Genomic DNA, 27,974 nt, shown 5'->3' with positions numbered 1-27,974 from the left:
CCCCATCTGAACTGGCTGGGGGTCACAAGGGGGTCACAGTGAAAGTCTAAAGGCATAACAGGCGGTGGGGGGCCCTAGACCGCTCCGTCCCTGATTGCAGGAATAGCAGTGGGGACTTTTCGGATGCAAGCCTTTCAGACATGAATGCTGAGGACTGAAAGGGGCTATGTGTTGTTAGGTAAGTAGGACCTGGGATACGTAGCCCTGAAAAAAATGAGGACTGAACTGATGGTGTATAATATGCCCTTCTCTCTATTTAACAGAGGTGTTCATCTACCCTATGTCAGGATCCCTGTTAGACTTGTGACTATCCGTATGTTGTGTGTGTGTGTGTGTGTGTGTGTGTGTTTATCTACACAAGATAGGCAGGTTAGGCAATCTTACAGAGACAGCAACTGGACCAAGGATTCCTGTAGGGCATGGGAGGAAAGGTGGCAGGGGGAGGTGAGCGGTTAGCCAATAATGATGGGTACAGGGGAATAGTAAGTGTTCTAAAATTGATGGCAAGGAGGGTGGAGATCTTCATGTCGTGCTTGATCAATTCAATTGTATCCGAGAGGAATTAATGAACAATGAGTAAACATGATAGTGGGGCAGGAGGAAAAAAGAAAGGAAAAAAGGAAAAAATATGTATGTATGCCAATATATACATATATGTGTATTTGCTTACATATGTATCTATGAGCAAATGCAACAAGGAAACAGATGGACCTTGGACCTCAACTTATATCGTACCTCAGTACAAGAAAACTTGTTCTAATAACCTGGCATTCGGTGATATTCACCTTCCCTAACACAATCATTGGAGATAAAGCAGGTGCATAAACAAATGTGGTGAAGAAAGCTGGGGGTGCTTAGCTAATAAAAGACGCAGTGTTTGGGGTCTTACAGACTTGTAGTTAAAAAAGCGGTCATCTAGCAGAGAAGCAACGTGGAAGCCCACATAGAAGGAGCACACCAGCCTGTGTGATCATGAGGTGTCGATGGAAAGCGGTATCACAAGTTCAAAAACAAGCAACCAAATCGATGCGAAGGGGCGTGGATGTAGTGGACACCCAAAACCCACCTGTAGGATCATTGGACAGTCCCTCGCAGAAGGGCCACATGGAAGGGATGATAAATCCAGGGTGTGGTATAGTACTGATGAACCACGTAACTATCCTCTAGTTCTTTAATATTTCTTCCCCTTATATTTATGATTTTTATTTGGTTTACCACATTAACCAATCATGTCCGATTTCCATATATTCATTGGTATATTTAAGATCATTTCTACATGAAAAGCCAAGATAGGTAACCCTTCAGAAACAGTAACAGGAGCAATGGTCCCTGAGGGTATGAGAAGGGAGGGGAGGGAACAGGGAGCTGATAGGACTGATGACAGTACAACCCCACTTGATGGGATCAAACAACAGAATTGTATGTGAATGGATATATTGGATTGTGTGAGATATGGCACACACAAAAAGAGAAACTATTATAGGTGGACAAAAAAGGTTTCCTGGGGGTAGGGAGGGGATAATGGGGAGCTGATATCAAGGAGTTCAAGAAGAAAATAGTTTGAAACTGACTGTGGTAGCAATTGTACAATACTGCTTGATGTGATTGAACTACAGAATGTTACGATATATGTAAGCACTCCCAATAAAATGATAAAGAAGTAAAATAAAATAAGTTTTAGAAAAATAAAGGGAAACTACATGACAATAAAAACAAACTACGGACACACTCAAGTACATGAGGGTGAATCTCAAGTATCATGTTAAGCGGAAGAAACTATATACTAGTATATATTATACTATATACTATTATATATACTATATAATTGCATTTATACAATTTTCTGTCATAGAAATATGTAGTTAAGTCATAGAATAGTTAATAGTCATAGAAATGTGTAGTTAAAAGGCTGAACACTGTATGATTCAATTTAGAAAACATTTTGGAAAAGGGGAAAATTACAGGGAGCAAAAATTGGTGAGCAATTTCCAGGGGTAGGACGAGGCTTGAGGGGACACCTTGATGTGACAGCACCAGTCTGCACCATGATGTGGTAGTGGCGGCCCGACTACACGTTTGTTGAAATTCACAGAACTGCATATCTGAGAAACATGCACCAAACCAATGCCTACTGCCAGCATGTCGCTTCCCATTCATAGCACCTCTATACAGGGCTTCCGAGACTGTAAGCCTTTAAGGAAGGGGACAGACTCATCTTTCCCCACAGAGCGGTTGGTGGGTTTGAAGTGCCAACCCTGTGATCAGCAGCCCAATGCTTACCAGACGGCATCACCAGGTCTACTTTGGGATGATGGTCAGCATCATGTAAAACCCAAGAACATGCCCCTGGAAAAGCACAGGTCCAAATGAGACTAACAGTTCGACAATGCAAAGCAGTTCCTTATGCTAATCGTATGCTAATCTTTAACTTCTCTAATCTCAAAAAAAAAATCTAATGCTATACAGAGAGAACCATGACAGCCAGACTGTGACGATGGCCTCGGTTTTCTGGGTCTCACAAGTTTCCCTCTTGACTGGATGCAGTGTGAACACTTCCCCATCTCTTTCTCGTAGGGGGAAAGTTCGTGTTTCCCTTCAGCAGGTTCTGCCTTCCCCAGGTTGTGGGGTTCACAGCTTCCCTGTACGAGAGTGACGTGGGGGCAGCTGCCAGGGACTTGGCATAGTTAGCCAATCTGACAGCAGAAAGCCCTGGGCCCCTTCTAGGGAAGACGGCTTAGAGAATGTGTTGCGAGGTGATGAAAGGACACAGATGAGTCATGCACTGAAGGACGCGTCTTTTTAGACAAGTGAAGCTCAAGCACATGTGACAAAATAGCTGTAGAACAGGGTCATTACTGTGGGAACAGGGAAGTCCCAACTCATTTCCCTAGCTGCCTCTGGGTACTTGCAGCTGGGAGAGCCCCGAGAAATAATAAAGAAAACCACAAGTAAAGGCTCGGAATGAACAGGAAATGAACACTTACTGAGCCACACTCTGGTTCTTCCACATATTGTCGCTCATCTTCTCTTCAAACAACTCTGAGAAATAGGTGTTCTCTTCTCCTATAGAAGAAGGGCAGGTGTGTTTCTTTGCCTTCAGGGAACATTCATGGGAAAGAACTAGGGCTCACTTTGTCATTTGCAGGGAGCCCTGGTGGCATAATGGTTATGCATTGGGTTGCAACCTTCCAGGTCAGCGGTTTGAAACCAACTACTCCCCACAGGAGCAGTACCACCCTGTGCTAGAAGCTCCAGCTGGCTGTGAGTAGGCATCAACTCCCGGCCTCCTGTTCAAAACTTCACAAGATGGTAAAAGCAGATCTTTCCACCAAGCAAGGGGTCTGACTAGAGGAGGAACCTGTCCAGCTGTACACCACACGGCCGCAAAACCAGCCATGGGGGCGGGGGAGAGCATGCAAGAGCGCTGTCTGCTCCTTACCGTACCCATCATTTCACACCTTGAAAACACGGTTCCACGGCTTCACAGTGACATCTCCAGAGGAGACGCTGTAGCTTTTAAAAATCTGTTTTACTGTCTCAGGTGTCTTTTATCTATCCTTTCTATTGAAATTCCCTTCTCCCTTCCTTCGTCCCAGGAGTGAGCTATCTTTAATAGAAAGTAGCTTTTCATCACCTCCTGTAAGATCTCCCTTTTTATGTCTGAGGATCATTCAGGGCAATCTATCTAGAACAGTAAGATGCAAATAAAAGTTAGGAAAAAGAATTCACTCTGACTTGAAAGTTAAAATAAGTTAACTCTTCTAAGAAGAAATCAATCAGGTTAAAGAATGAGCCTATATAGGAGATCGTGAGTAAGAAAGTGCTATTGGAAAATTAAATGTGTTGCAAAGCAAAAGTACGCTTTTCAAAAGTTCACCTAGATTTCCAAAGAAATGTCTAATTAATCTCTAACTCCTTGAGAAGCTATACAACATCGATTAGTTTACAGAAAGAAACTAAGATGACCTAGGAGTTATTCCTTTAAAAACATAGCTTTTTGTTTTGTCTGGTTTGTGTCCAAGTACAGTCCCTACGGAAGGGTAGGCCTATGTAGCTGGCACGTGGATAACATGCAGACTAGATAAACATATGCATTTAAAGAATGCGAAGCAATGCTCATGAGCGGAAATTACCGGAAGAGTTGGCCCTTGAGATTGGCTAGTTTCTTCCAGGTTGGTTCCCATTTGGGGGTTCATTTTGCTCCTATCAGTACGGTATCATTTAGAACAAACAAACATAGCTAAGCATAAACCTCTCAAGTATCGTTTCCATGCAGCTACAAAGCACAACCTAATTTTCAAATTAAGTACACAAGCAACAGAACAGAAATAACCGAATTAGCAACATGAATTTAACGTGACAAATGATGCAGATTTTAGACAGTTTAATTGTTGCCTGAAATCTGACCACAGTGCTCACTGCCATAGCACAAATTTGAGTCTTTTGGCCCAGACGGCTTTAAACGAGTGTTCTGGGGAGCCCTGGTGGCATAGTGGTTACTTGTTGGGCTGCTAACTGCAAAGCCAGCAGTTCAAAGCCACCAGGTGCTCCACTGGAAAAAGACAAGGCTTTCTACTCTTGTAAACCCCACAGTAGCAGTTCTATCTTCCCTGTAGGGTCACTATGAGCTGCAATCAACTCGATGGCAGTGAATTTTACAACAAAATAAAACAGCCAGGACAAAGTGAAAACTTCCATCAAACTGGATGATGTGCCTCTGATTCACAAAAATACGAAATACCATTAAGAATGTCCAAGGGGCTTCAAAAAGTTTGTAGGAAAAATTCCATTTCCCCACAAACTTTTTGAAGCCTTCTTGTAAAATCCTTATTTCTAAAACGTAATCAGAACTTAATGTTTAATTCTATTCTATTGTCCATAAATTATCCACAAGAATTATATTTACATCCTACTTTTCTGGGATAACCAAGCAACAAAGATAGTTGTAAAAAGCAATCTCTTAAAAACAAGGTCACAAAGAAACTGGTACATGAATGGTGGAAGGATTCTTTCCCAGAAATAATTTGGTGATTCCTCCCTCCCACATCCTGAGAGCCTGTTGAGCCAATAACAGCAGGTCAACAAGTGCCTAACTTTGATAGAGGCAGGCGGAAACACACAGGAACATAGTGTATGTGTTCTTGAAAACAGGATATAGAAAAAAAATGACATCAAAAATGGCTCAGAAAAGACATCTGATTTGTTGTGAGTTAAACCTCTACCTACATAATTTCCCAGAGCCTACTGTACTTTCCAAATCTACTTCTTCTTCCTACTCTCGGTGACAACAAACACAGTTAAAAAATCTTAGACACTGGCAGCCTGGCCAGAGAAGAAGTGGCTACCTTCTGCCAGAGCTGGCGACTCACTTCCTATGGGGCCAGCGTGGTCAGTCATGTCTGGCTTACACGTTTCCAGACAGCACAGCTGGTTTGGTTTTGCTTATCAGACCTTCTTCAAGTGTCTGTTAAGCTCTCTCACTGCCCTCTAGTCGATTCCTACTCACGGCGACCCTACAGGACAGGGCAGAACTGCCCCGTGGGGGCAACCAAGACTTGCTCTTCACAGGAGTCGAAAGCCCTGTCTTTCCTCTGTAAGCGAGAACAACAAATTACTTTACAAGTTTGCCTTAAATTGAATTTTACTTATATAGACAGAGGATAAGGGAGCCCTGGTGCCGTAGTGGTTACACCTTGGGCTGTGATCAGCTAGGTCCAACGTTTGAGACCACCGGCCACTCCTCAGGTGAAAGACGGGGCTCTCTACTTCCATAAAGAGTTACCGTCTCGGAAGCCCCTGGGGGCAGTTCTACCCTGTCCCACAGGGTTGCAGCAAGTCAGCATCGACTGGATGGCAGTGAGTTTGGGTTCTGTTTTTGCTTTTTTTCAGTTTGGAGACAGAGCACAGGGGTAATTAAGCCATTCCTGGATGAGACAGAGATAGGGGGGAGGTAGTAAAAGCTCCCCAGACAGAAAAAGGAGGAACCGAGGGCCTATTACCCTCCAAACTTAACCATGCAGCCAGCTACTTACTCTCCCTCCACACGCCTAGTCTCTCCTCCTCACCTGCTCACTTCAGTTGAGTTCAATGACCGTTTACTGAGTGCCAGCTCTGTCCCAGTCACTGTCTTGAGTCCTGGGACAACAAAATAAGGAGCTTGCCTTCTGGAAAAGTCCTTCCTCAATGGAATCCCCCTCGTTTCCCCAGGGCCAGATTCAGGGCTGCGTCATCCTATCCCCAATGCAGAAATGAAGTGCTTCCTCCTCCGAGTTGCTAGCAATAGCTTCCATTTCTCGAAAGCTCCGTGCCTTCCCCGATGCCTTATATCAGTGTCCACTGAGTGTAAAGGGAAAGAGATAGTTGAATCCCAGCTCCATCAACTAATTGCTATTTAACCTTTGGCAAATTAATTTCTCTAGGTTTGTTTCCTCATCCGTAAAATAATTGCAAACACTTACTGAGTAATTACTATGTGCCAGGTAATTTTCTAATCACTTTGCTCATATTAACTTTTTCAGTCCCCACAGTAACCCTGTGAGGCTGGTGTACAAATGAGAAGAGAGACCCAGAAACTTTAAAAAATATACTGCTGCCTGGAGCCATGGACGGCTGGCTGCAACACTAGAGGGTCAAACCCACCAGCCCCTCCAAGGGAGAAAGATGAGGCTGTCTGCTCCCATACAGACTTACAGTCTCAACTCACTATGACATGGAATCGATTCAGTGGCAGTGGGTTTGGGGTTTCACACAGCTAGTAAGTGTGGAGCCTGACTATGAACCCAGGTAGTGTGGCTCTGTCTGCCACTCAAAATCAGGTGGTGAAGCCCACTAAGGATCAAGGGAAAATCACGAGTGTTGCTGTTAGGGAGCATCTGGTCCCCTTTGACTCATCATGCCCCCATGTGACAGGAGAACTGCCCTCACAGGCTGTTCTGAACCGTCAGCATCACAGGAGGGGCTGCCAGCACCCTCTCGGAGAGAGCTGCTACTGAGTTACAGCCATCAAGTTCACAGTTAGCCAAGGCCTCTGCTGTTATACCACCAAGGCTCAGAAGATAATGGATCTCAAAGCTTTTAGCACAGTGCCCAGTACACATTAGGTTCCACCAAGTGTTACTTTCCGTCCATCCCTCAGAAACAAGCCCACTGCCATCAAATTGACTCCAATTCATTCCCAGCCCTCTGTAGAGGGCTGAACACTGCCAATTTCTCCACAGAGCAGCTGTTGGGTTTTGAAGCACTGACCGTGCAGGTATCAAGCCAACGGCTAACCGACAGCATCACCAGCACCACCCCAAGTGCTATCACTACCAACGGCCAAAACTACAACCAGGCCACATGGGATGGCGGCTGACTGGCTTCCGGACAGCTCATCCACTCATCTGTGATGTCCTGGTGCCGTCATGGAGTGCTCAGGGTGAAGATGTGAGGTCAATGGGGGAATGGGGACAGAGGATGGGAGGCAGTGGGTGGAGGATGAGCTAGGGCCCTTCCCAGGGAGAACTGAGGGAAGGAGCAGGTGGCAAACAGCACCAAACCACAACCACCACTACTCCTAGCCACACAGGATCTGTGGTGGTGGGGAAGACATGATGGGCAAGGTGGCTTACTGCACACCATGCCACCCAGAGCTGCACTGGTGGGCACCTGAAGGGCTGTACTGAAAACAGGGTGGGATGGTTAGGGATTATGTCAACTACACACTCCTGGGTAAGGGTAGGGGTAGAGCCGAACCTATCAATCAGTCGGTTCTGGGCCTAAAGATAGCTCATTGGGTATGGCCTTTAGTGTAAGAAAGAGAGACTGAACAGTCAAGTTCTCTTGGGCCTTCACCTTCTGCTGGAGCTGAATCTTGCATCGGGTTTTTTACGTCCTATTGCCGGCTTCAGTTATTCCATTTTATGTCAAACCGATCAACAGATAGCTGATATAAATGGGACAGCCGGGCCCAAAACTGATCACCCTCATGATGAATTTTCCAGGCACTTCCATCCAACCCTATCTAAAACTATTAATCATGATATTTGAAAAATAATACATTCCTACATTTAACAAACATTCATTGCATGCTTTCCAAACCTTTTTTTAATTCAGTTGCTTATTCTTCTTTAACAAACACATTCTAAGATATAAGCATGGCCCTTCAAGTATTGAAGTTTTAAGAGATGCAATGACTGAATGACATTAGTGAATAATATACAGCTTCTTCAAAGTAAAAGACTATCAGCACGACACCTACAGATAAAGCAGAAAACATCTCATGGAGGCTCATGAACAGATCTCCGATTGTTTAAAGTGAATCCAAAATTAACTCCCAAAGTTAATTACAATCAGCACAGCTGGAAAACAAATAGGAAGATAAGCATCACCGCTTGAGTCATAATTCCACACGCACAATCGGAAATGTACATCAGTTCTAACAGTGTTCACATGTCAACTAAAAAAGCTTCTAATGCCTTTGTTACTTAAATGCAGTTTAACATTACCAAATGACACTTATAAGAAAAATACCTTACAGGTAGATTCATGTCAGTTAACATCAAATCACAGAAAATTACAATGGATGTGTTGGTTATCTAGTATTATCTCAGAGCAAACCATAAGATGAAGACAAACATCTTTCTGATAATCGTTGTACCATCCCCGAGTCCTTCAATAATACATGGGTGAAACCAAAAAGCCATTCTAACCCGCAGCAGACAGTATCTGCTGTTAGCGTCAACACAAACAAAACCCAGCAATTTCAGAAATCACAGTAAAAACAGTCTAACACCGGGGTAGAAGAGGAACAGTCTAAAATTTGTATTATTCTCTGAAAAGTGAGAAATAATAATACTCCAACAATTAGATTATTACCTACACGAAACGTTCAGATTTTTAAAAGCTGGTTTACCAATTAATTATATAGTCCCTGAATCTTAATCCTGGGAAACACTGGAAACGTCTCACTGGCCGGTACTCTGTGAAAGTATCAAGACCTGGAAGAAAAGAGTGAGGAAACTACCCAGACTAAAGGAGCCTAAGGAGACTGGACAACAAAACGCCCACGGCAGTCCACTCTGGCTGACAGAGATGACCCGACAGGACAGGGTAGAACCGGCCCAGAGGGTTTCCAAGGCTGTACATTCATGGAAACAGACTGCCACAGCATTCTCCTGAAGAGCGGCTGGTGGTATAAAGTCACAGGCCTTACCAAACAAGCCGAAGGCCTGATCTTGATAATCATACCATGGAAATGTAAAATTAACATGAATGGAATCTGGGTGAAGAGCAAAAGGAATATAGACTATATTGCATCCATTTTACAAGTCTGAAATGATTTCAAAATTGAAAGATAAAACATATACTTCAGGCTAGGAAGGGCAGTTCCCAGAACCCCTCAGGACCAGTGGGAAGATAGTCATAAAGGTCAGTAGACAGACCTAGAATTATGTATACTTTTTTGTTGTTTTTCCTATTTATTCAATCTTGTGTTTTCTTTTTGTTTTGTCTCTATAAATGTTGTTTTGCCTACTATGCTAGTCTGGGTAGACTAGATAAGTACCCCACTCCTGGTACCTTATGTTAGTCTGGGTGGACTAGAGAAACAAATTCATGGACACTCATATGTGTATAAGAAAGAGGTTTATATACAAGAGCAATTGAATATTGAGAAAACATCTCAGCCCAGTCCAGATCAAGTCCACAAGTACAATATTAGCCCCTATGCCCAATACCAATCTGTAAAGTCCTCTTCTGACTCACAAAACACATGCAATGATGCTGAATGCAGGAAGATCACAGGCCAGTGGGTGGGAAGTCTTGTGGATCCAGTGGTGTTTTAAGTATCTCAGTGCTGGCAGGGCTCTCCATGTAGCTTCTCCAGCTGCATCAAGGTAGGTCCATGTGGCACCTCCTCAGGGATGTCTCGCAGGGAGTCAGCCTTGTCAGTAGACAGTCTCCAATGGTGAGAGTCCACCTCCAAGGAGGAAATACAGGAGTTCCCAAAATTCTCAGGAGTAGGCCACGCCCACACAGAGGCCTCATTGGCTATGATCCGATTGACAGATTAGACTCCACCCCTTCACTCTTAATCCTCTCAAGTCCCAAATTGACACCAGATTATGTAACTACCACACCTAGCAATATAAGATAGGCACAGGAAGCAAGCCTAAGGAGAAAGCCACGGTACTGATGAACCCGGAGGCACCTGGGGGGAGGAGGAAGAGGGGAAAACAAGTGGTGAGCAAACAACACCATAGACAGGGGAACAACTAGGGAATTAAAATCAACAACAAGGAGGATGTAGAGATCCCAGTGGTGTTGGGAGTTAACAGCAATCTAACGGAGAGGAATTAGTAAGAGGCAGAAGAAGTGTGAGTGTGATGGTGGGGCAGGAGAAAGGTAAAAGGAAACAGAGGAAAAATCCAGGAAGCAAAGCTATGGAGAGAGGTATAAACATAGGTGTGCACTCGTGTAAATATATTAACTCATAACAATAGAGTTATCGGCCTATATATTTATATGGCAATACATTGTGGAAGTGGATGGACTTTGGCTCTCTGCTCATGCCCTCCCTTGGCGCAAGAACACTTTGTTCTAACAACATGGCATTCCGTGAAGCTCACCCTACCAGCACAATCGCTGAAGACAAAGTGGTTGCATAAGCAGATGGGGTGAAGAAGGCGGATGGTGCCCAGCTATCAAAAGATATAGCATCTGGGGTCTTAAAGCCTTTAAGTTTAACAAGTGGCCACCTAGCAGAGAAGCAACAAGCCCACATGGAAGAAGCACACCAGCCAGTATGATCATGCGGTGTCGATGGAACCAGGTAAAAGGCACCAAAAGACCCCAAACAAACAAAAACATTGTTGAGAACGAGGGGGGTCAGAGCAGAGACCCAAATCCATCTGTAGACAATAGGACATCCCTTCACAGAAGGGTTACAAGGAAGGGATGAGTCAATCAGGGTGCAATATAGCACCGATGAAACACAAAATATTCCTCTGATTCTTTGAGGCTTCCTAACCTCCCACTATCATGACACCAGTCCTGCCTTTCAGTTCTGGCTAGACCGGAGCATGTACACTAGTACAGATAAGAGCTCCCAACACACAGAATCCAGGACAGATAAACCCCTCAGGAACTGAAACGGGAGTAGCAATGCCAGGAGGGTACAGAGAAGGTGGTGGGAGGAGGGAAGGAAGGGGGAACCTATTGTAATGATTGACACATAATCCACCACCCCAGGAGGATGAACAGAAACATGGGGGAAGGGAAATAGCAGTAGGTATAAGAAATTACCATATATACTCGTGTATAAGCCAAGTTTTATCTGCACATTTTTAATGCCGTTTTTGTGGTAAAATTAGGTGCCTTGGCTGATATTTGGGTTGGCTTAAACTCAAGCATATACGGTAATAATAATTTATAATTTATCAAAGGGTCACGAGGCAGGGTGGGAAGGAAAAAAAAGAGGAGCTGATACCAAGGGCTCAAATAGAAAGTAAATGTTCAGAAAATGATGATGGCAACATATGTACAAATATGCTTGATATAATTGACATATGGAATGTTTTAAGAGTTAATAGCCCCCAATAAAATGATTTTTTAAAATAAAGTTAAATATAAATTAAATTCAATAATAAAGTGCAAACCCTTGGTGTTTTCCTTCCATGCCCAACAAACTACTAAGTAACAATGACAACATCACATCATCATCTGTGGCTTTCTTCCACTCCAAGGATAAAATCTACTCTCCAAAGGCATGGCCCTTTTTTTTTTTTTTAAACCTTCTTGAAGCCACCCATCTTTCCACTGTAAGGATCTTCACGCATCCTCTCCCTCAGTATGGAATGCCTACAGATGCCTCAGCGAGTCCCTGCAGCATCACGTTCTCATACAAGCCTTCCTTGTCACCCGGCCTCTGCCGCTGCATCCCACTCAGAAAGCAGCAGCTTTGTAACTCATCTTTCCCTCATAACAGAAATGGCAGTTGAAATTATGAGCGTAAGATTAAAAAAATGCTATAAAACTATAAAAACCTTCCCTAAACAAAAACAGCAAAGTGTGAAGCTATTGTTTCTCCACATATCCCCATGGGAGGCTATCTACTTCTGAAGACTTGTTACCAATCTCCCTAACCCTTCTCCCAAGAAGTCTATGCTCTTTGGGGTGGGGGATAGGGGTGGGTAGCTATCAGGATTACCCATTGGGGATCGAGGAAAGTCGCCATAACCTTCGAAGCCAACCTCTATGCCTTACATTAAACTGACCTAGCAGATCCCCTTGGGAGACATTATTTTGCCCAGAGTTTTTCTTTTTTAAGGCACCCTAAGGAGAATAAGGGAAGTCCGTTATTGAGAGAACTTGTCTGAACATCCACTGTTTAGTGACACACATTTTGTTTTGGAATAAACCTATGCATTTATGAAGTGGAAACCGTAGCAACCCTTTTTTATTTTAATTATATAATGAGTAGAAGGTAAGCTTTGAGAGACAGGCATGATGACTCAATGCTACATTCCCAAGGGCTAGCGCAGGGTTTTGTGCCTAGTCCAGTGGTTCTCAACCTTCCTAATGCCGTGACCCTTTAATACAGTTCCTCATGTTGTGGTGACCCCCAACTCTAAAATTATTTTCATTGCTACTTCATCACTCTAATTTTGCTGTTATGAATCGGGCAATCCCTGAGAAAGGGTCGTTCGACCCCAAAAGGGGTCATGACCCACAGGTTGAGAACTGCTGACCTAGGGGGTACTCAGGAAAATATCAGTTGGACAGACAGAGGGAGGGGGCAGACCTCCTCATTGTACCTACAGTAGGGAGAGATTAGCAGCAGATATTAGCGGTGAAATAAGTGTGAATTCTTAATGTAAGAAATGCCTTGCTCATGATTTGATTTGTCCAAAGAGGGGCCTGGCAGCTTTCGGAGAGAGGTGATTCCAAGTGCAGAGGCTAACAGTCATCTCGTAGAAGGGGTTCCACGTACTCAGTTTGGCTCAGGTGGTTCTTAAGTTTCTCCCGGTTTATAATCCTGATAATACTACCCACAATAACACTCCTATTACACTTACTCTCCCACCTTTTCCCCATTTAGATTTTGGAAAGTTGGGTCTTGTCTTACTATTAATCTTATCAAATGGCACAATTTTTTGAATTATATTACTCTGTACATTTTCAAGTGGCTTTTTATATATTGTTCTTAGGTGTACAGTAGTGATCCTGTTAACTCATTAATTAGTTTAACATGTAAGAGTCTTCATATGAATTATTATATTAAGATTATAAAATTGGAAAAGCTTAAATGATCTGAGCCTAACTTATTACTAAGAACTCTTTCTACACCTGTTTTGCAAAAGTATAAGAAGTGACATACTTTATAAAGTAGCTATTTTGACAAACAAACAAATGTGACAACAATATTAGTAATCTATTCAATCTACTTAACTCAAAAACCCAAACTCCCTGCTATCAAGTTGATTCCAACTCACGGCAACCTAATCGGACAGGGTCAAACTGCCCCTGTGGGTTCCCAACACTAACTCTTTAAGGGAGAAGAAAGCCTCGTCTTGCTCCTTCAGAGCTGCTGGTGGTTTTGAACTGCTCACCTTGTAGCTAAGAGCCCCACATTTAACCACTATGCCCACCCAGGGCTGCTATAACCTACTTATCAAAAATTTAGATCTTTTTCTATTACCAAATTTATATTATTATCAAGATTTATAACTCAAACAAAACAAAATTATAACATGCTTCTTCCTATTACTCTGAATAGCACATGGTAAAGCAGTAAATAATACATCTAAAGAGTAAACCTAGTAAATATTATGTATACTAGATTAAGCATAAATATTATTTCTACTTTTATTATACAATGAAGCTTAAACATTGATATTTTGGCTTGAGACATTCTCAAAATAAGCAAGGAAAAAGTACTTTTAGTGTGCCTGCTGAAATGTCATCTTTTTTTCTGAAAAGAAAAAACATTGGTCAAAATTTGACATACAGCAGAAATAAAGCACACTCATGAAATGTAATCCTTCTATTAAGGTAAATTGGCATTCACTTCATGTTACGTCAATTATATAATAAAATCATGCCCCCCCCCCCCACAAATTCTTTGACGTTTGTGGTAAAGATCAATGTGTTAAAAGTTTCTCAAAATAAAGTCACAGAATTAAACTAATTTTTCACATTTAAAAAATACATATATTAATTTTACATATATGCCTGAATTACGTGTCCATCCATCCAAGACACAGCCTCTACAATGGACAAACTGTGCCAGCATCGCAATAGGAGCAAGCACCCCCCACTCCCACCGTTGTTATGAGAGGCCACTGAGTTCCTTCTGACCCACGGCAATCCTACCCACAGCAGACCGAAGCCCTGCCCAGCCCCGGGCCATCCGCACCACTGCTCCTAGGGTCCAGTCAGCCCTTTGCCAATAGATCTCCTGGAGGGCCTTCCTCTTTCTCACCGCCCTTCCAGTTTACCAAGCATGATGTCCTTCTCCAGGGACTGGTCTCTCCTGAAAACATGTCCAATGTAAGTTGAAGTCTCGCCATCCTTACCTCTAAGAAGCTCTCTGGCTGTATTTCTTCCAGGAAAAATGTGTTTGTTCTTTTCGCAGTCCAGGGTACTTTCAATAGTCTTCTCTAGCAACACAATTCAAATGCTTCAATTCTTCTTCGGTCTCCTTGTCCAATGTTCAACTTTCACATGCATATAATACCATGGCTGGAATCTGGCACACCTTAGTCCTCAGAGTAGCACCCTTGCTTTTCAACACTCCAAAGAGGTCCAGTGCAGATTTACCTAATGTATAACGTCCTTTGACCTCCTAACTGTTGCTTCCATGAGCATTGATTGTGGATCTAAGTGAGACAAAATTGTTGACAACTTCAGCCTTTTCTCCATTTATCATAATGTTACTTATTGGTCCAGTTGTGAGGATTTTGGTCTTCTTGACATTGAGCTGCAACCCATACTGAAGGCTGCAATCCTTGATCTTCATCAGCAAGTGCTTCAAGTCGCCCTCACTTCCAGCAAGCAAGGTTGTCATCTGCATATTGACAGTTGTGCAGAAGCCTTCCTCCAAGCCCGATGCTGCACTCTTCTTCCTATGGCACACCCACAGAGTGGTGTCTACACATCCCTTCACTGAGAGACACTTGGCTCCTTGGGAAAAATGGCTGTTTAGGTCTAAGAGCAGGGTAGTTAGTAGGTAAATCTAAACCATCTGGTTGTGCCACAATACAGCGGAAACCCAAAATCAAATTCACTGCCATCAAGTCCATGTGGATGCACAGAGACCCTAAAGGATCAGGGCAAGCTGCGCCTGTGGGTTTCTGAGACTGTAATTCTTCATGGGAGTAGAAAGTTCATCCTTCTCCCACAGAGCAGCTGTTGGTTTCAAACTGCTAACCTGGTGGTTAGCCGTCCCACATACTCAAAAACTGATGGGGACATGTCAAAAAGACACATTGGCCAGCTTGACGGGACTCTCATTGGCCAACTATATGACAATTTGAGCATCAAAAAAAAATGATGACACTGGACTGCAACATACTGAATTAAAAAGAATCAATGTGTCTATTGCAATGCTTAAGGATTATGGGGAGAGAAGCATCTTCGTATAATGTCGGCAAGTGGTAGAAAGAATGACAGAATTATAAAATTGTTATTTTGCAACCATCAATATAGGAAGTGATTTAGTCCAGGGTCCTTGGTAAATACTGAAACCACTGATTTGTTGGACAGTCTCAAAGTATCGCTCCACAGATCACTGACTAAAGCAAAGATAAACTGTAGCATACAAGGGAGAGACTTGGCAGCTGTGTAGCACTACGAGTGGTGGAACACACTGGCGCTATCCAGCTTCTCCTAAAATACAAATGAAGAATACAGTGTCAACTATGTAAGAGCTTGACAAAAAGAAAGGTTCATCTCAATCTACTCATTATGAAATAATTGGGCAAACTAATCATTGGAGTACTCTGCAGGACAATCACCCTGGACTCTTTAAAAATGGCATTGCCATCAAAAACAAAGGATTGTTCTAGATGACAAATGGAGATCAACATGATAAAATAGCAATTAAATGCAATGTATGGATCTTGATTGGATCCTGAATTGGGGGGTAAAAATCAGCTATAAAAGACAGTTTTTGAGTTAATATAACTATTTTATTAGATGCCATATCACTGAATACCATCATCTTAGGTATAATTATGATATTGTGGTTATATAGGAAACAAAATCTTTTAAAGGAGTGTTGAAATATTTACAAGTGTCATTATGTCTGTGACTTGCTTTCAAAATGTTCAGAAAAAAGGTATGTGTAAGAGAGAGAGAGAAAGCGAGAATGTACTGTGGTAAAAAGAGAATGAGCTAAAGATAATGAGTCCAAAATAATCTTCCACAAAGTAACAAACTGTGACGCTCGGAGTAGTGCAATGTGTTTATTTCATAAAAGGCTTGCTGCAATGAAACCAGGGGAAGAAGAGTAGAGAGATTAGGCAGAAACACCCCAGTTTAAAAGGACCCAGGAGCAGTGGAGAGATGAAAGCGTTTGTCCTGAGTGGACTGCTGGGAGCACTGTGCAGACACAGCTGTGCATGTGCATCCCTTGTTGCAATCCACGGATCACACCCTTTGGACAGCACATGTACGAACACTGGTAAGCACCGGTTCTAGTTCAAGAACCGACTAGAATCTAGGGCAAGAGCAAAGTATTCAAAAAACCCTGCAGATTAGCTTGCAATGACTGCAATTAAGTCAGCGTTGTCCCACATTGTATCAGCGAAGGATCCTCTAGTAGTGAGCATGTTTGGCATTTTTCTGCCCAAAATCAGCATTGTAGCTGATGAACAAGGATCCTGACAAACGTTTAAAATTGAAAGTTCAATGCAGTTGGCTTACCATTAGCACGATGTAAGTTTTACAATACAATCCTTTGAGGCTGGGTAACTCACGTTTGATCTACAGGAGTACGTAATGATAACCAAAGCCAAACTGACTGCCATCCAGTCAACACGGACTCATATAAGACAAGGTAGAACTACCCTGTGGGCTTCTGAGACAGAAACTTCATCTCTCTTCTGCAGAGTGACTAATGGTTTCAAACTGCTGGCCTTATGGTTAGCAGTCCAACGTATAACCACTATGCCACCAGGGCTCCCTTGAGTAACTGGGACATTTGCTTAGTCACAGCCATGGTGGAGAACTGGATGGTGTAGGGAGGCAAGGGGTTGAGGGGTGGGAGTTGGAGCACAATCCAAGACTATGGAGATAAAAAGCAGGCGAGCATCACATAGCAACTCTAATAAACGGACTTCACTAGTGAACATGTGTCCACTTCCGAAGGCATTGTCATAAAGTACTGTCAAACGAGTGGCTAAAATGAACAGAAGGGTGTTGTTTTAGAGTCTAGTAATCTGAATTCAGGGTGTTGGCAGACTGTGTTCTGTCTGACGGTCCTAGAGCAGTGGTTCTCAGCCTGTGGGTCACGACCCCCTTGGGGGTCGAATGACCGTTTCACAGGAGTCGCCCGATTCATAACAATAGCAAAATTACACTTATGAAGTAGCAACAAAAACAGTTGTATGGTTGGGGGGTCACCACACCATGAGGTATGAAAGGGTCTCGGCATTAGGAAGGTTGAGAACCAGTCCTAGAGGAAGATCCATCCCTGGCTCTCCCAGCTGCTAGTAGCCCCGGGCACACCCTCATAGCCACCTTCCCTCTCCTTCTCTGTGTCTCTCTTGGAAGGACATTTCTCAGATGAGTTGAGCACCCATGCAGCTCCAGGTGAGCTCTGATAACATTTTTGAAAACTCTATTTCCGAAGAGGGTCTCATTTCACAGATACGGGGGGCTGGGGCTTCAACCTATTTTGGGGGAGCGAGGTGGATGGGGGAGCACAATTGAACTCACAACCAAGGGCAATAAAAAAATTAAACAATTTATATTCAAAATGTTTATGTTTACTATCTTGGTTGTTTTTTAAGTATTTAATTGAATAAATTAGTTTGGTCCTAAGGTGTATGCCAGATGAACCAGGACATTTCTGAAGGGGAGCAGCTGGAGCTGGGGACCCAGACAAGCACGACACCGTGAAGCTGAGGTTAGTGTTGGTGTCTCCAGATTAACAATGAGGCCAGTGAAGGGCAGACGGGTTGAGGGATTTTTCCCCAAAGTTGCCCAGCTAGTAAATGGGCAGAGCCAGGATTCAGAAGCTGGCTCTCCGGATGACCAAGAAGTCTAGTACTCTTACCCAACCCCTGCTTTGTATGCCTTCATGCTCCTAAGTCCCTGGGAGGAGGACTTGCATTGCTGTTCTGGAAGAGGCAAAAGAAGCTGAGAGGTTGCATAGCCCACGTGGAAGAACCTCACTTCAATCGCAGGTGTATCTGATTCAGGAGCAGCGGGTGATGCTGGGCTGCTAACAGAGGGGTTGGCAGTTCAAACTCACCAACCTGTCCATGGGAGAAAGACGCGCCGTCTGCTTCTTTAAAGATGACCATCCTACAAGGCCAGTCAGGCATTCTACTTTTTCCAAGGGGTGCCCCAAGAATCAGAATCCATTTGAGGGAAAGGGGTGTGGGTTTTGTTTTATTTTGTTGCTGGACTTCACAGCCCTTGTTCTACCTGTCTCATTGTTCAACATGAGTTTTCCTATTTATTTGGACTTAATCCTAAATTAAGGATCCTGGCAGCATAGGGGTTACCTGTTAAGACTACATTCTGGAAGGTCAGCAGTTTGAAACCACCAGCTGCTCCATGGGAGAAAGATGAGGCTTTCCACTCCCATACGTAAAGAGTTACAATCTCAGCAGCCCACAGGTCTACCCTGCCCCCAAGGTTCATCATGAGTCAGCATCAACTCGATGAGAGTGAGTCTGATTTTTGTTTTGTTTTGTTTTGGATAAAGCTTCTAGCCCAGTGTTTTCCAAGTCGGTTTTTTTTTTTTTTCAAAATCATTAGATATCATACCATTCCATAGTTCCATCACATCAAGCAGTCTTGCACAATTGCTACCACAAAAGTTTCAAAACACTAAATTCCTTTGAAAATATTATTTTCTGTAATTAATGAAATTCAATAATATGAGAGGACCAATTCGGATAAAGTGAGGGTTTTATAATGTAGGGAATTATCACAGAAAGGCCTCAAATGTCACCTAGATCAAATACCTAATTTTAAGAAGCTTGGAAGCCAGTAATACTTTATGATGTAAGTAACAAAAGAAAAAAATCTAACCAAAGGGGGGGGGAAGAAAAAGGTTTGCACCAGTTAGAAATTAGCTGAGAAAGGGATACACGAAGCTTCATAGCATACAAATAGAGGTCCAATGTTTTTAAGTAAAATTTTTATTAGTCCATTTTACCAAGTTTCCTTTTTACACAAAATTACGAGCTTTCTTTTACACACAAATTCAACCTAAGTCCATTCTAAGAACGCTTTCATGACCCACTGAGGAGCAAGGTGCCAGCGTTTATCAATGAATAGAGGACAGCCTTTCCTTACGGCCCCGCCCTGCTGCCCAGTCCACTGTGAGCCACGGCACCCATGCAGGCCAGTGTGGAATGGCCCCATCAGCTCTGCATGGCTGGAGTGTCATCTCCACGGAAGGAAGCAGTCAGCTCATCCTTCTCCCATGAGCAGCTGGTGGATTCTAACCTCAGACTTCAGTCGGCTGCTCACAGCTTACCCCATGGTGTTGCTGGGGACCCTCTTTCTGACACTGAGCAGAGACTAAGGGAGTCCTGGTCGTACAGTGCCTAGGTTCGCAGCTGCTAAATGAAGCACTGGCAGTTTGAAACCACCCAGTCATGACTGGCTTCCATTGAGAATCCTGCCTAGAAAACCCTCTGGGTACTTCGACCCCGTGGAGCACCAGAATCAACTCAATAGCAGCCAGCATCAATGGCAGCGACAGGGAACAGGGAGTTCTAAGTCAGCAAAGTTCAAAAAGATTGGTATTGACAGCTTGTGGGGTTTGTCCAAGAACACTGAAAGAATCTATCCTTTTGTTGAAACTTTTCCTTTTCCTAACAACTGACAAGCACTTAAGTCTTGTTATACAAACAAAACTCACTGCCATGGAATCGACTCTGCTAACCACAAGGTCAGAGGTTTGAACCCACCAGCAACTTGATGGGACAAAGATGAGACTGTCTGCTCCTGTAAAAGACTTAACGTCTTGGAAACCCAAAGAGGCAGTTCTACTCTGTCCTATGGGATCCTTTTGGGGTGTGTTATTAGGGGTGAGGTTCTTGGGGTCTACGGCCCACTCCCAGCAGGAAGGGCGGGTGGGGCATTCTTCTTTCTTTCCTGCTTTCTGGGTTAAAGGTCTTCTAGAAGACAGCATTACAGATTTCTCGACCACTCTGAACATGTCCATAATGCATATAGTTGTCCTTCACTGAAAACCATTCTCACTTTACTTCTTTAATATCTGCTTGTTCCAAAACAGATTTAAAACCCACTGAAACCATCCTGACTGTCCCTTGAGTGGGACCAAGAAACCCATAGTCCTGGCTGCCAGCCGGCTCGCGATCCTGATCTATATCACACCATATGCAGCCAGAGCTGCTGTGTGTGACCGCCGGCGTGTGCCCTCAGCTGAAACAACAGGGGAGTCACAGCCTACCTTGTTAAGCTGTTGTGAGGATTACACGGACTAACAAACACAACAACAATACAATGAGAACCATGCCTGCAAAAAAGTTATCGTGTCAGTTATTTCTTATTGTCGAAGTAGTGCTGTGTCTGACTGATGCAGAGGGAAACACACAGCGTTCTCTATCTCTGGAAGACTGGGGGGAAAGAGTGTCACCCTCTCCATTTCTGAATCCTCTCCCTTCACTAGACATGGTGAAGGCCTTCATTCTGAGAACAAAAGAGCTTCCAATCAGCTACCCAATCAAACTCTCCTGTGTTGTTTGCTTGTGAGCTTTCACTGTCAAACCTTTGGCTTCTGTTCCTGTAGTCACTGTTACTGATATAACGGAGATGACCCTTTGGGTAACCAAGGAAGAAAACCCGCTAGGGAAATCAGAACTTGGTTTTGTGCATTTTCCCCCAGAGCCAGGCAGAAGCCGGGAAACAGAACAAGTAGGAAAACACAAAAGCACATCACTAATTTACTCATGGTGAAACCGTATGTGCCCTCAGGACCTGACATTCTCTACTCGGTTCCTTCTTTCCGTATAGGAAATCTATAAATACAAGGCAAACCTGCCGCCACGGAGTCAATTCTGGATAAAGAGGAAGCCAAATTATTACCAAGCGCTTGCTTCATTAGTCTGACCCTAAGGACCAGACCTTAACACCTACTCCACCTTCTGAAAATCAAAACTCAAACTCACTGCCAGAGTCAATGCTGACTCATAGCAACTTTAAGGACAGAATAACTGTCCCTGTGAGATTCTGGACCTGGTGGTGTAGTGGTTATGCGTTGAGCTGCGATCTTATGGTCGGCAGTTCGAAACCACCAGTGGTTCCATAGGAGAAAGACAGGGGCTTAAGAGTTCCCATCAGTTAGACCCACAGGGGACCATTGTGAGCCAGTATTGACTTGATGGCAGTGAGGGCGATTCTGAGGCTATCGATCTTGATGGGAACAGAAAGCCCCATGGTCCTCCTGAGGAGGGCTGGTGGATTCAAACTACTGACCTTGTGCTTAGCAGCCCCACATATGCCACCAGGGCACTTTCGCCAGCTTCTGGAAAGGCCTGAGGAAACGCTTCCAAATTCTGTCTCCCCCAGCTCCCGTTTTTTCTACACTTCCAAGCTGCCCATCTGCCTTCTGTGTGACAGTCTCTTAGATATGCTAATGTCGTCTATTAGACTACATCAGGTCCCGCTCTTCCGCTTTCAACCTGAAACCTCTTTCAGGGTGTCTTCTGCAGAAAATCCAGCTCGGCTATTATGTGGCTTTATGAAGCCAACTCTGATTGGTGCAGGCACACCGGCCCGGTCCCATTCCATCACTTTCTCTCCTTTAACCCTTACCCGCCACACCCAGTGCCTCTTTACCGTTCTCAGTCTTCTGCACGTCATTTATCGTAGTTGCTACCGTTTGCCAGCCATTTCCCACAGTTGGGCTTAAAGGAACCAAGCTCGGTGAGTTTTGCTCACTACTTTTAAATGGCTCTGTCGTGCCCTCGAGTGGTTAAGGGTCTGGGGCTTAGAAGCAGACAGACCTGAATGCAGATCCAGATTCTACTCCCTAATCTGTGCCTTTGGCTAAGTTACTTCGCTAACCCTTCGCCCACATTTGTAAAATGGACATAATGACATCACTGACTATTAGGTGCTTAGCATACTAAGCTCACCGGAGCACAAAGCAATCTCTCAATAAACAGGACTATTATCTCGGGGTCCAAATTCTCAGCTTCTTCTTCTTTTTCTATATGCACTATATAGTTCATTTATTCTCAAAGCTACTGTCACAGGACAAGTCTTTCTCCCTCTCATTCAGTATGTTAGGAAATCACTCATAGCTAAGGATTACCCTGCTAAGCACTGTTTTCATCTCCGTACGCTTTCTTTCATCCATGTCCCCTGGCTCGACAAGTCCACGCACAACTAACTGTTGGGCTCTGACCACCTCTGAGACTCCGCTGCCTGCATTTCCTCCTATGCAGACTCAAACTGCTGGTGCCCTAAGGAGACGCCTTCTAGCCTTTCCACGCTGTGCTCTCTGCCCACTGCAACCACATCCCCATCAAAGACGCCCGTGGGGCTCCTGGCCCAGGCCTCCCCTCGGAGCTCCAGATCCCACCGCATCTCTCATCACCACGTGATGGCAAACAGCTTTAAACTCAACAGATGAGAAGAAACGCATGGTCTTCCTCCAGAACCTAGTCCTGGCCTAGTATCTCTGGCTGCACAGTTCATGAACGGCACCACCATTCACTCAAACAGCACGCAGCAGAATTCTACAAGTTAGCCTCAGTCACTTTCCTCGTCCTCTCCTTGCAAGCCTCCTCAGGCCTACAGCCTCCCCCTCCCTAAAGCTCCCAAACCCACCACTTCTCTCCACCTCCACCTCCACCTCTAAGCGGCTGGCTCACGCTGCCAGTCTCTCTTCTCCAGCTTCAGGCGAGTCAATTCTGGCTCATGGTCTTTCTTCCAAGGTATCGTTGGACGAGACAAAGCCTAGGTGTGGGCTAGTCGTCTAGCACTTAACTGTGTGGGCTCCCTCTCCCTCCCAGACCACAGGAAGAGCTCCTAACTAGGCTCCCCGTGAGCCTTGCCTTTCAGAATCAGCCGGATCGTACCACTCCTGACTCTAACCCTTTCAAAAGCGTCTCCTTTCTGTGGGCTTTGCCTGTCTTCATCATTGACACATAGCCCCTCACTCTCTCCACCCCAATCACATCCCTACCCACCTCAAGTAGTCTAGGCCTTGTCCTCCTTCTGCCTGGAGCGTGCTTCCCTCGCCACTACCTTTCCTTCTCCTTTGCCCACAGCTCCATGTCCTTGGGGAAAGTCGGCAGGCCCACCCACAACACACCAACAGAATGGGTCAAGGATGTTCTCCCGAAAGTCATCCTCAAAGATGGACCGGTGCCTGTGGAAACCACTCAAATGTCACCAACAGATGACTAGGTAACCGTGACATGTACATACAATAGAGCAGGTCTCAGCCGTGAAGAGAAATGAAGTCCTGCTACGTGCTGCAACATGGGTGAACCTGGACCACATCGCACGGAGTGAAGTCAGTCGGCCACAACACGGACACACATCTGTATGACCACATTTATACAGAATCTGTAAACACAGGGGAGCTTCAAAACGGTCGTGGGAAACTGCCATGATCTTTTAATTCCTTTTCTTCCATGAACTTTCTGAAGCCTTTGTATACCCACCCACACAAAACCACTGCCACTAAGTGGAAAACCAAAAGTGAGTAATTATTGGGGATGAGATAAAAGAGAGGAGACGTTTTTGCTTAGGGAGCCTGGCGTTTCTATTAATGGTCATGAGAGTATTTGGGAAAAAAAGATAATGGTTGCACAGCATAACAAATACAATCGAACTTACTAAATTATACATATTAAAATTGCTGCTGAATTATACATATACAAATGTTGAACTGGAAAAATTTTTAGATTCTGCCATTACCCAAAGACATTCATTCCCTTCGGTAAGACGCACCTCTAGATGTACATGCTTTTCATGAACGTCTACCTATTTTTCAGTCTTTTCTAGCTTATAAGGTTCTAAATGCTCTATGTGTACAATCAAGCCTATGAAGCTAAACCTCTTTTGTTCTGAATTTACCTCTTTGGAGCAGCAAAGGTTAAAAGGCCCTATTTTAGCCTTTTCAGATTTGGTGAACAAGCTGATAGCTTTCTCACCCAGCACACTTGTGATTTTGAAAGAATATAAAAATAAATATGGCACCGGACCTGCCCTGAGACCAGGCTTGGAGGGCCCAGTCCAGCTGAATTCACATTCGGATCCCTGGTTTCCATCACAAGGACTTACAGAGAGAAACTGCTTGACACACCATCAGCTAAAATGAAGGGATTTTTCTGGGGACTCTCAGTGTCATGGGTGCCCAAAGAACACAGATCTGTTCTCTCGCCTTCTTTTCAAGAAAAAAAACTGTGCCTGGCAGATGTAGAGAGAAATGCTGCCCTTCATAGGTGAGGAGACTCGCCGAGCACCTTGCTGCTCTAAAGGAACCCAAGCTCCTCATGAATGGGATCACTGACTCCCTGCCAGTGGAGGAGACATGGAGGACTGCCAGAGACTAGGAGGAGCAAGCAAACATAAGCCTGACTTAAAAAGAAAACACTGCCAACAACAGTCCAGTGTACTTGATGCCAATCCTCTTTAAATTCAGACTTTTTCTTAAAGACATAGAATGAGAACGTGTGTGTATAGATCAAGAAGTAGAAACAGTAGTATCCAGAGAATTTCAACAAGGCATTTGGCCAGGTTTTCATCGTACCCATACAGGCAAGACAAACACAAGAGGGCTAAGAGAACATCAGGTGGCTAATGGCAGAGACTACCAGGGTCCATGCCTTCTGCAGGACCGTTGTTAGCAACAGGGGAGCAATGTGAAGGGTACGAATGAATGCCTATTGGCATCCAAGATGTCATCCACGGTATGAGAAGGAATGGTTAAGACACACATATTAAAAAAGAGCCAGCATCTGAAAAGACCACGATAAGTCAGAAAAACAGGCTAATTCTAATAAAATGAAACTAAATAGAGAAAAAAGAGAATGATGAAGGGTTTGGTTCCTGTGCCCAAAAGGATAGGCAGGCAAGCAGACAGATGTATGTATGTTTTTCAGATCCACTGAATCAGTTTTGACTGATAGCTACCCCATACAACAGAGTACAACTTGGGGGCTGTCATCCTCAGGCAAGCATATCACCAGGTCTTTTCCCCATGGAACCACTGGGTGGGTCGGAACCACCAACCTTCTGATTAGCAGCTGGGCAATTAACGTGTAAGTTATCAGGGCTCCACATCTAGATATACAGATATTTAGATAGACAGAACTGTGAGATGGGAAAAAAGTTGTGAGTTAGTTGCCACATATGTTTTGAGAGGGGAAAAAATGTAGAATGGCTTTCATTGACAGCAAGCTTAGTATAATCTGGATGCAACAATCTCAGTGTGCTGTGAGGTGGATATCAGAAAAGCTCATGGGATGTGTGTTAGTTAGCTGCAGCCCTCGTAGGGTTTCAAACACAGAAGGTGGAAATCCTGCTCGACTATGGGCTGATCAGACCACAACTGGAAAACTGACGTTCCTTTCCAGGCTCCTATCTTCAACAGAGCCTAATCAAATTGGCACACCTTCAGAACAGAACCACCAGGAGGCTCAGGGGTCTTGATACGATTCCATAAAAGGAGAGCAGAAGGAATAAAGAGATATAAATAGGACAAAATGAGATCTTAGGAGGCATGTGACAGCTGTCTTCAGTCATTCAACAAACATGAATTCAAGCCTATTTGGGGCCAGACACTGTGACAGGGACTGGGGGAAAGAAAGAGGAAGATGAACCACGGCCACTAGAAATTCTCAGGTATACCTGAAAAACTGAAACCTATGGATTCAAATAGTCTATGATTTCATAAGGCTGAAACACAGCTAGGGCAAGAAGTCAAACAGTAATCCATTTCAGCTCCACCTAAGGAACCGTATTTGAAAAGTGGAAGCTGTCTAATGACCAGTAAAGTTGCCTGAGAAGGCTACAAAGTTCCCATCAGTAACTGAATATTAGCTGGAGGTGGTGGCCTGGTGGTTATGGGTTTGGGCTGGGATCCACAATGTCAGCAGTTCAAAAACACCAGCCACTCTGAAGAAAGAATGGGGAGGGGGAGACTTTCCATTTTTGTAAACAGTTACAGTCTTGGGAACTCATAAGGCAGTTCTACCCTGCCCTACATCTAGTCACTAGGCTGGCATCGACGAGATGGCAGTCGGTTTTTTGAGTGTCCTGCTGAAAGCAGGCGGACCCTGACTTAGGCCGTCTTGAACGTCCCCCACATTGTATGCTGGGAAGCGTGGACTTCCCTCAGAAACGGTTTCTAGCCAGATCCACCTTGTGTGCTTCAGCACCCTAGGCTTCCTGGAGGCACTACTGCCAACTTTGCCCCCTGCCCCCCATTTACACAAGGCTGCATACTTGGAAATGGGTTTGGGAGCAATAAGAATAAAGAGAAATGGGGAGAAATTGACCCATCAGCAGATGTAATAGCAGAAAATCTATACTGGTCCATGTGCTTGAATTTTAAAAGAAAATGTTAAAAGCCTCTATCTTTTCATTCACAAATTCAATTAGAATCTTCAAGTATGTTCAATTACTATAAATAAAGATTCATTATGTACTGTTTCTCTGACTGGGTGCCATTTTTTTCTAACAAGGAAAAAAATGTTTTTTAACTTATGATCACTTCAGGGATTTTTGCCCTACATAAAACACACTCACCCCCCACCCCCTATTATAAGGTTATGTGGAAACGAAGTTTATAATACGTTTATCTCTACAAGAAATGCTTCTTCAGGCATGGCAGGTCAAATACCACGAACTAATCAAATTGTAGAATTCTGATTAAATGGTACTTACGTTTAATCCACTTAAAAACCACAGGCAGCATGACAGAGAAACAGCCCAGACCGTTGAGTTGTGGGTTTTACAAATTGGCTTAAAATTTTATTTAAGCTTTTCAATTATTTTATAATCTTTAGAGAGCATCATACATTCATATTGGCTTTTTTATTCCCTGCGCCTGGGTGTTTAAGGAGTTCTCCTTCCCAAACTGTTAACATTAACTTTTTGGAAGCAATCCATCTCACTCTAGCGATTTCTCCATTTGGAAACAATGAACGGGACACGGTTTGATTTCCAAGAGCTCGCTCGCGCTCTGGCTCTCTCTCAAACAGCAGCCCAGATAGACAAAAGTGAGAACCAAACAGGGCATCTTTCACCAGTCGTCCTGAAAAAGGGCTGCTCCCCCTCCGGCTGCCATCAACTCTGACAGCCTTCCACCCGGTCTCATCACAGTCTGCAGATTGCATGCGTTCAGAGAGTAGGAAGCAAGAGAAAGCCATCCCGTTTCCAAGCATGGAGAGCTTCCCTTCTGCACAAGTGGCTGAAGCCGGGCTCCCCGCGGGGTTTCATCTCGTTGCCAAGGCAGCGCTAACCGAGCCGGCCGGCGCCCAGCCTGCGGCAGAGCCGCCCCGCCGAGCCCCGAACCCTCAGCCCCGCGGCGCCCCGGGACCGCAGCGCAAGGCAGGCGCCGCGGCTCGACTTACAGTGACACCATCCCAGGTGACAGCACCAGTGCAGCTTGAAGCACTTGCCGTGGCTGTGCGTGGCACAGATGGAGAGCCCGTCGCACGGCTGGAAGTCGGGTCTGCGGGCGGCGCAACTCCGCGCCAGGGCCTGCGCCTCGTCCACTTTCTCGCTCTTCCAGCCGCGCTCGGGCGCGGGCGCTGCCGCCGCGC

At 44.4% G+C, this 27,974-nt stretch overlaps 1 protein-coding gene across 1 annotated transcript in view; it reads right to left on the bottom strand.

The window, feature by feature from the left end:
• The window catches only part of CUNH3orf70 (chromosome unknown C3orf70 homolog), a gene marked incomplete at its 5' end in the record, with an annotated part of 77,909 nt that extends 49,937 nt beyond the window's left edge, over positions 1 to 27,972 (bottom strand). The window contains one exon of the mRNA XM_004713472.2: positions 27,783 to 27,972. Within this exon, the coding sequence (XP_004713529.1) occupies positions 27,783 to 27,972 (190 nt within the window). The remainder of the gene's footprint in view (positions 1 to 27,782) is intronic.
• Between the last annotated feature and the right edge of the window lie 2 nt (positions 27,973 to 27,974).

The sequence above is a fragment of the Echinops telfairi genome, unplaced genomic scaffold, assembly GCF_000313985.2.
Source record: "Echinops telfairi isolate 266 unplaced genomic scaffold, ASM31398v2 ScPeMD7_7407;HRSCAF=8445, whole genome shotgun sequence".
NCBI lineage: Eukaryota > Metazoa > Chordata > Mammalia > Afrosoricida > Tenrecidae > Echinops > Echinops telfairi.
This window is presented reverse-complemented; position numbering and strand designations above follow the sequence as displayed.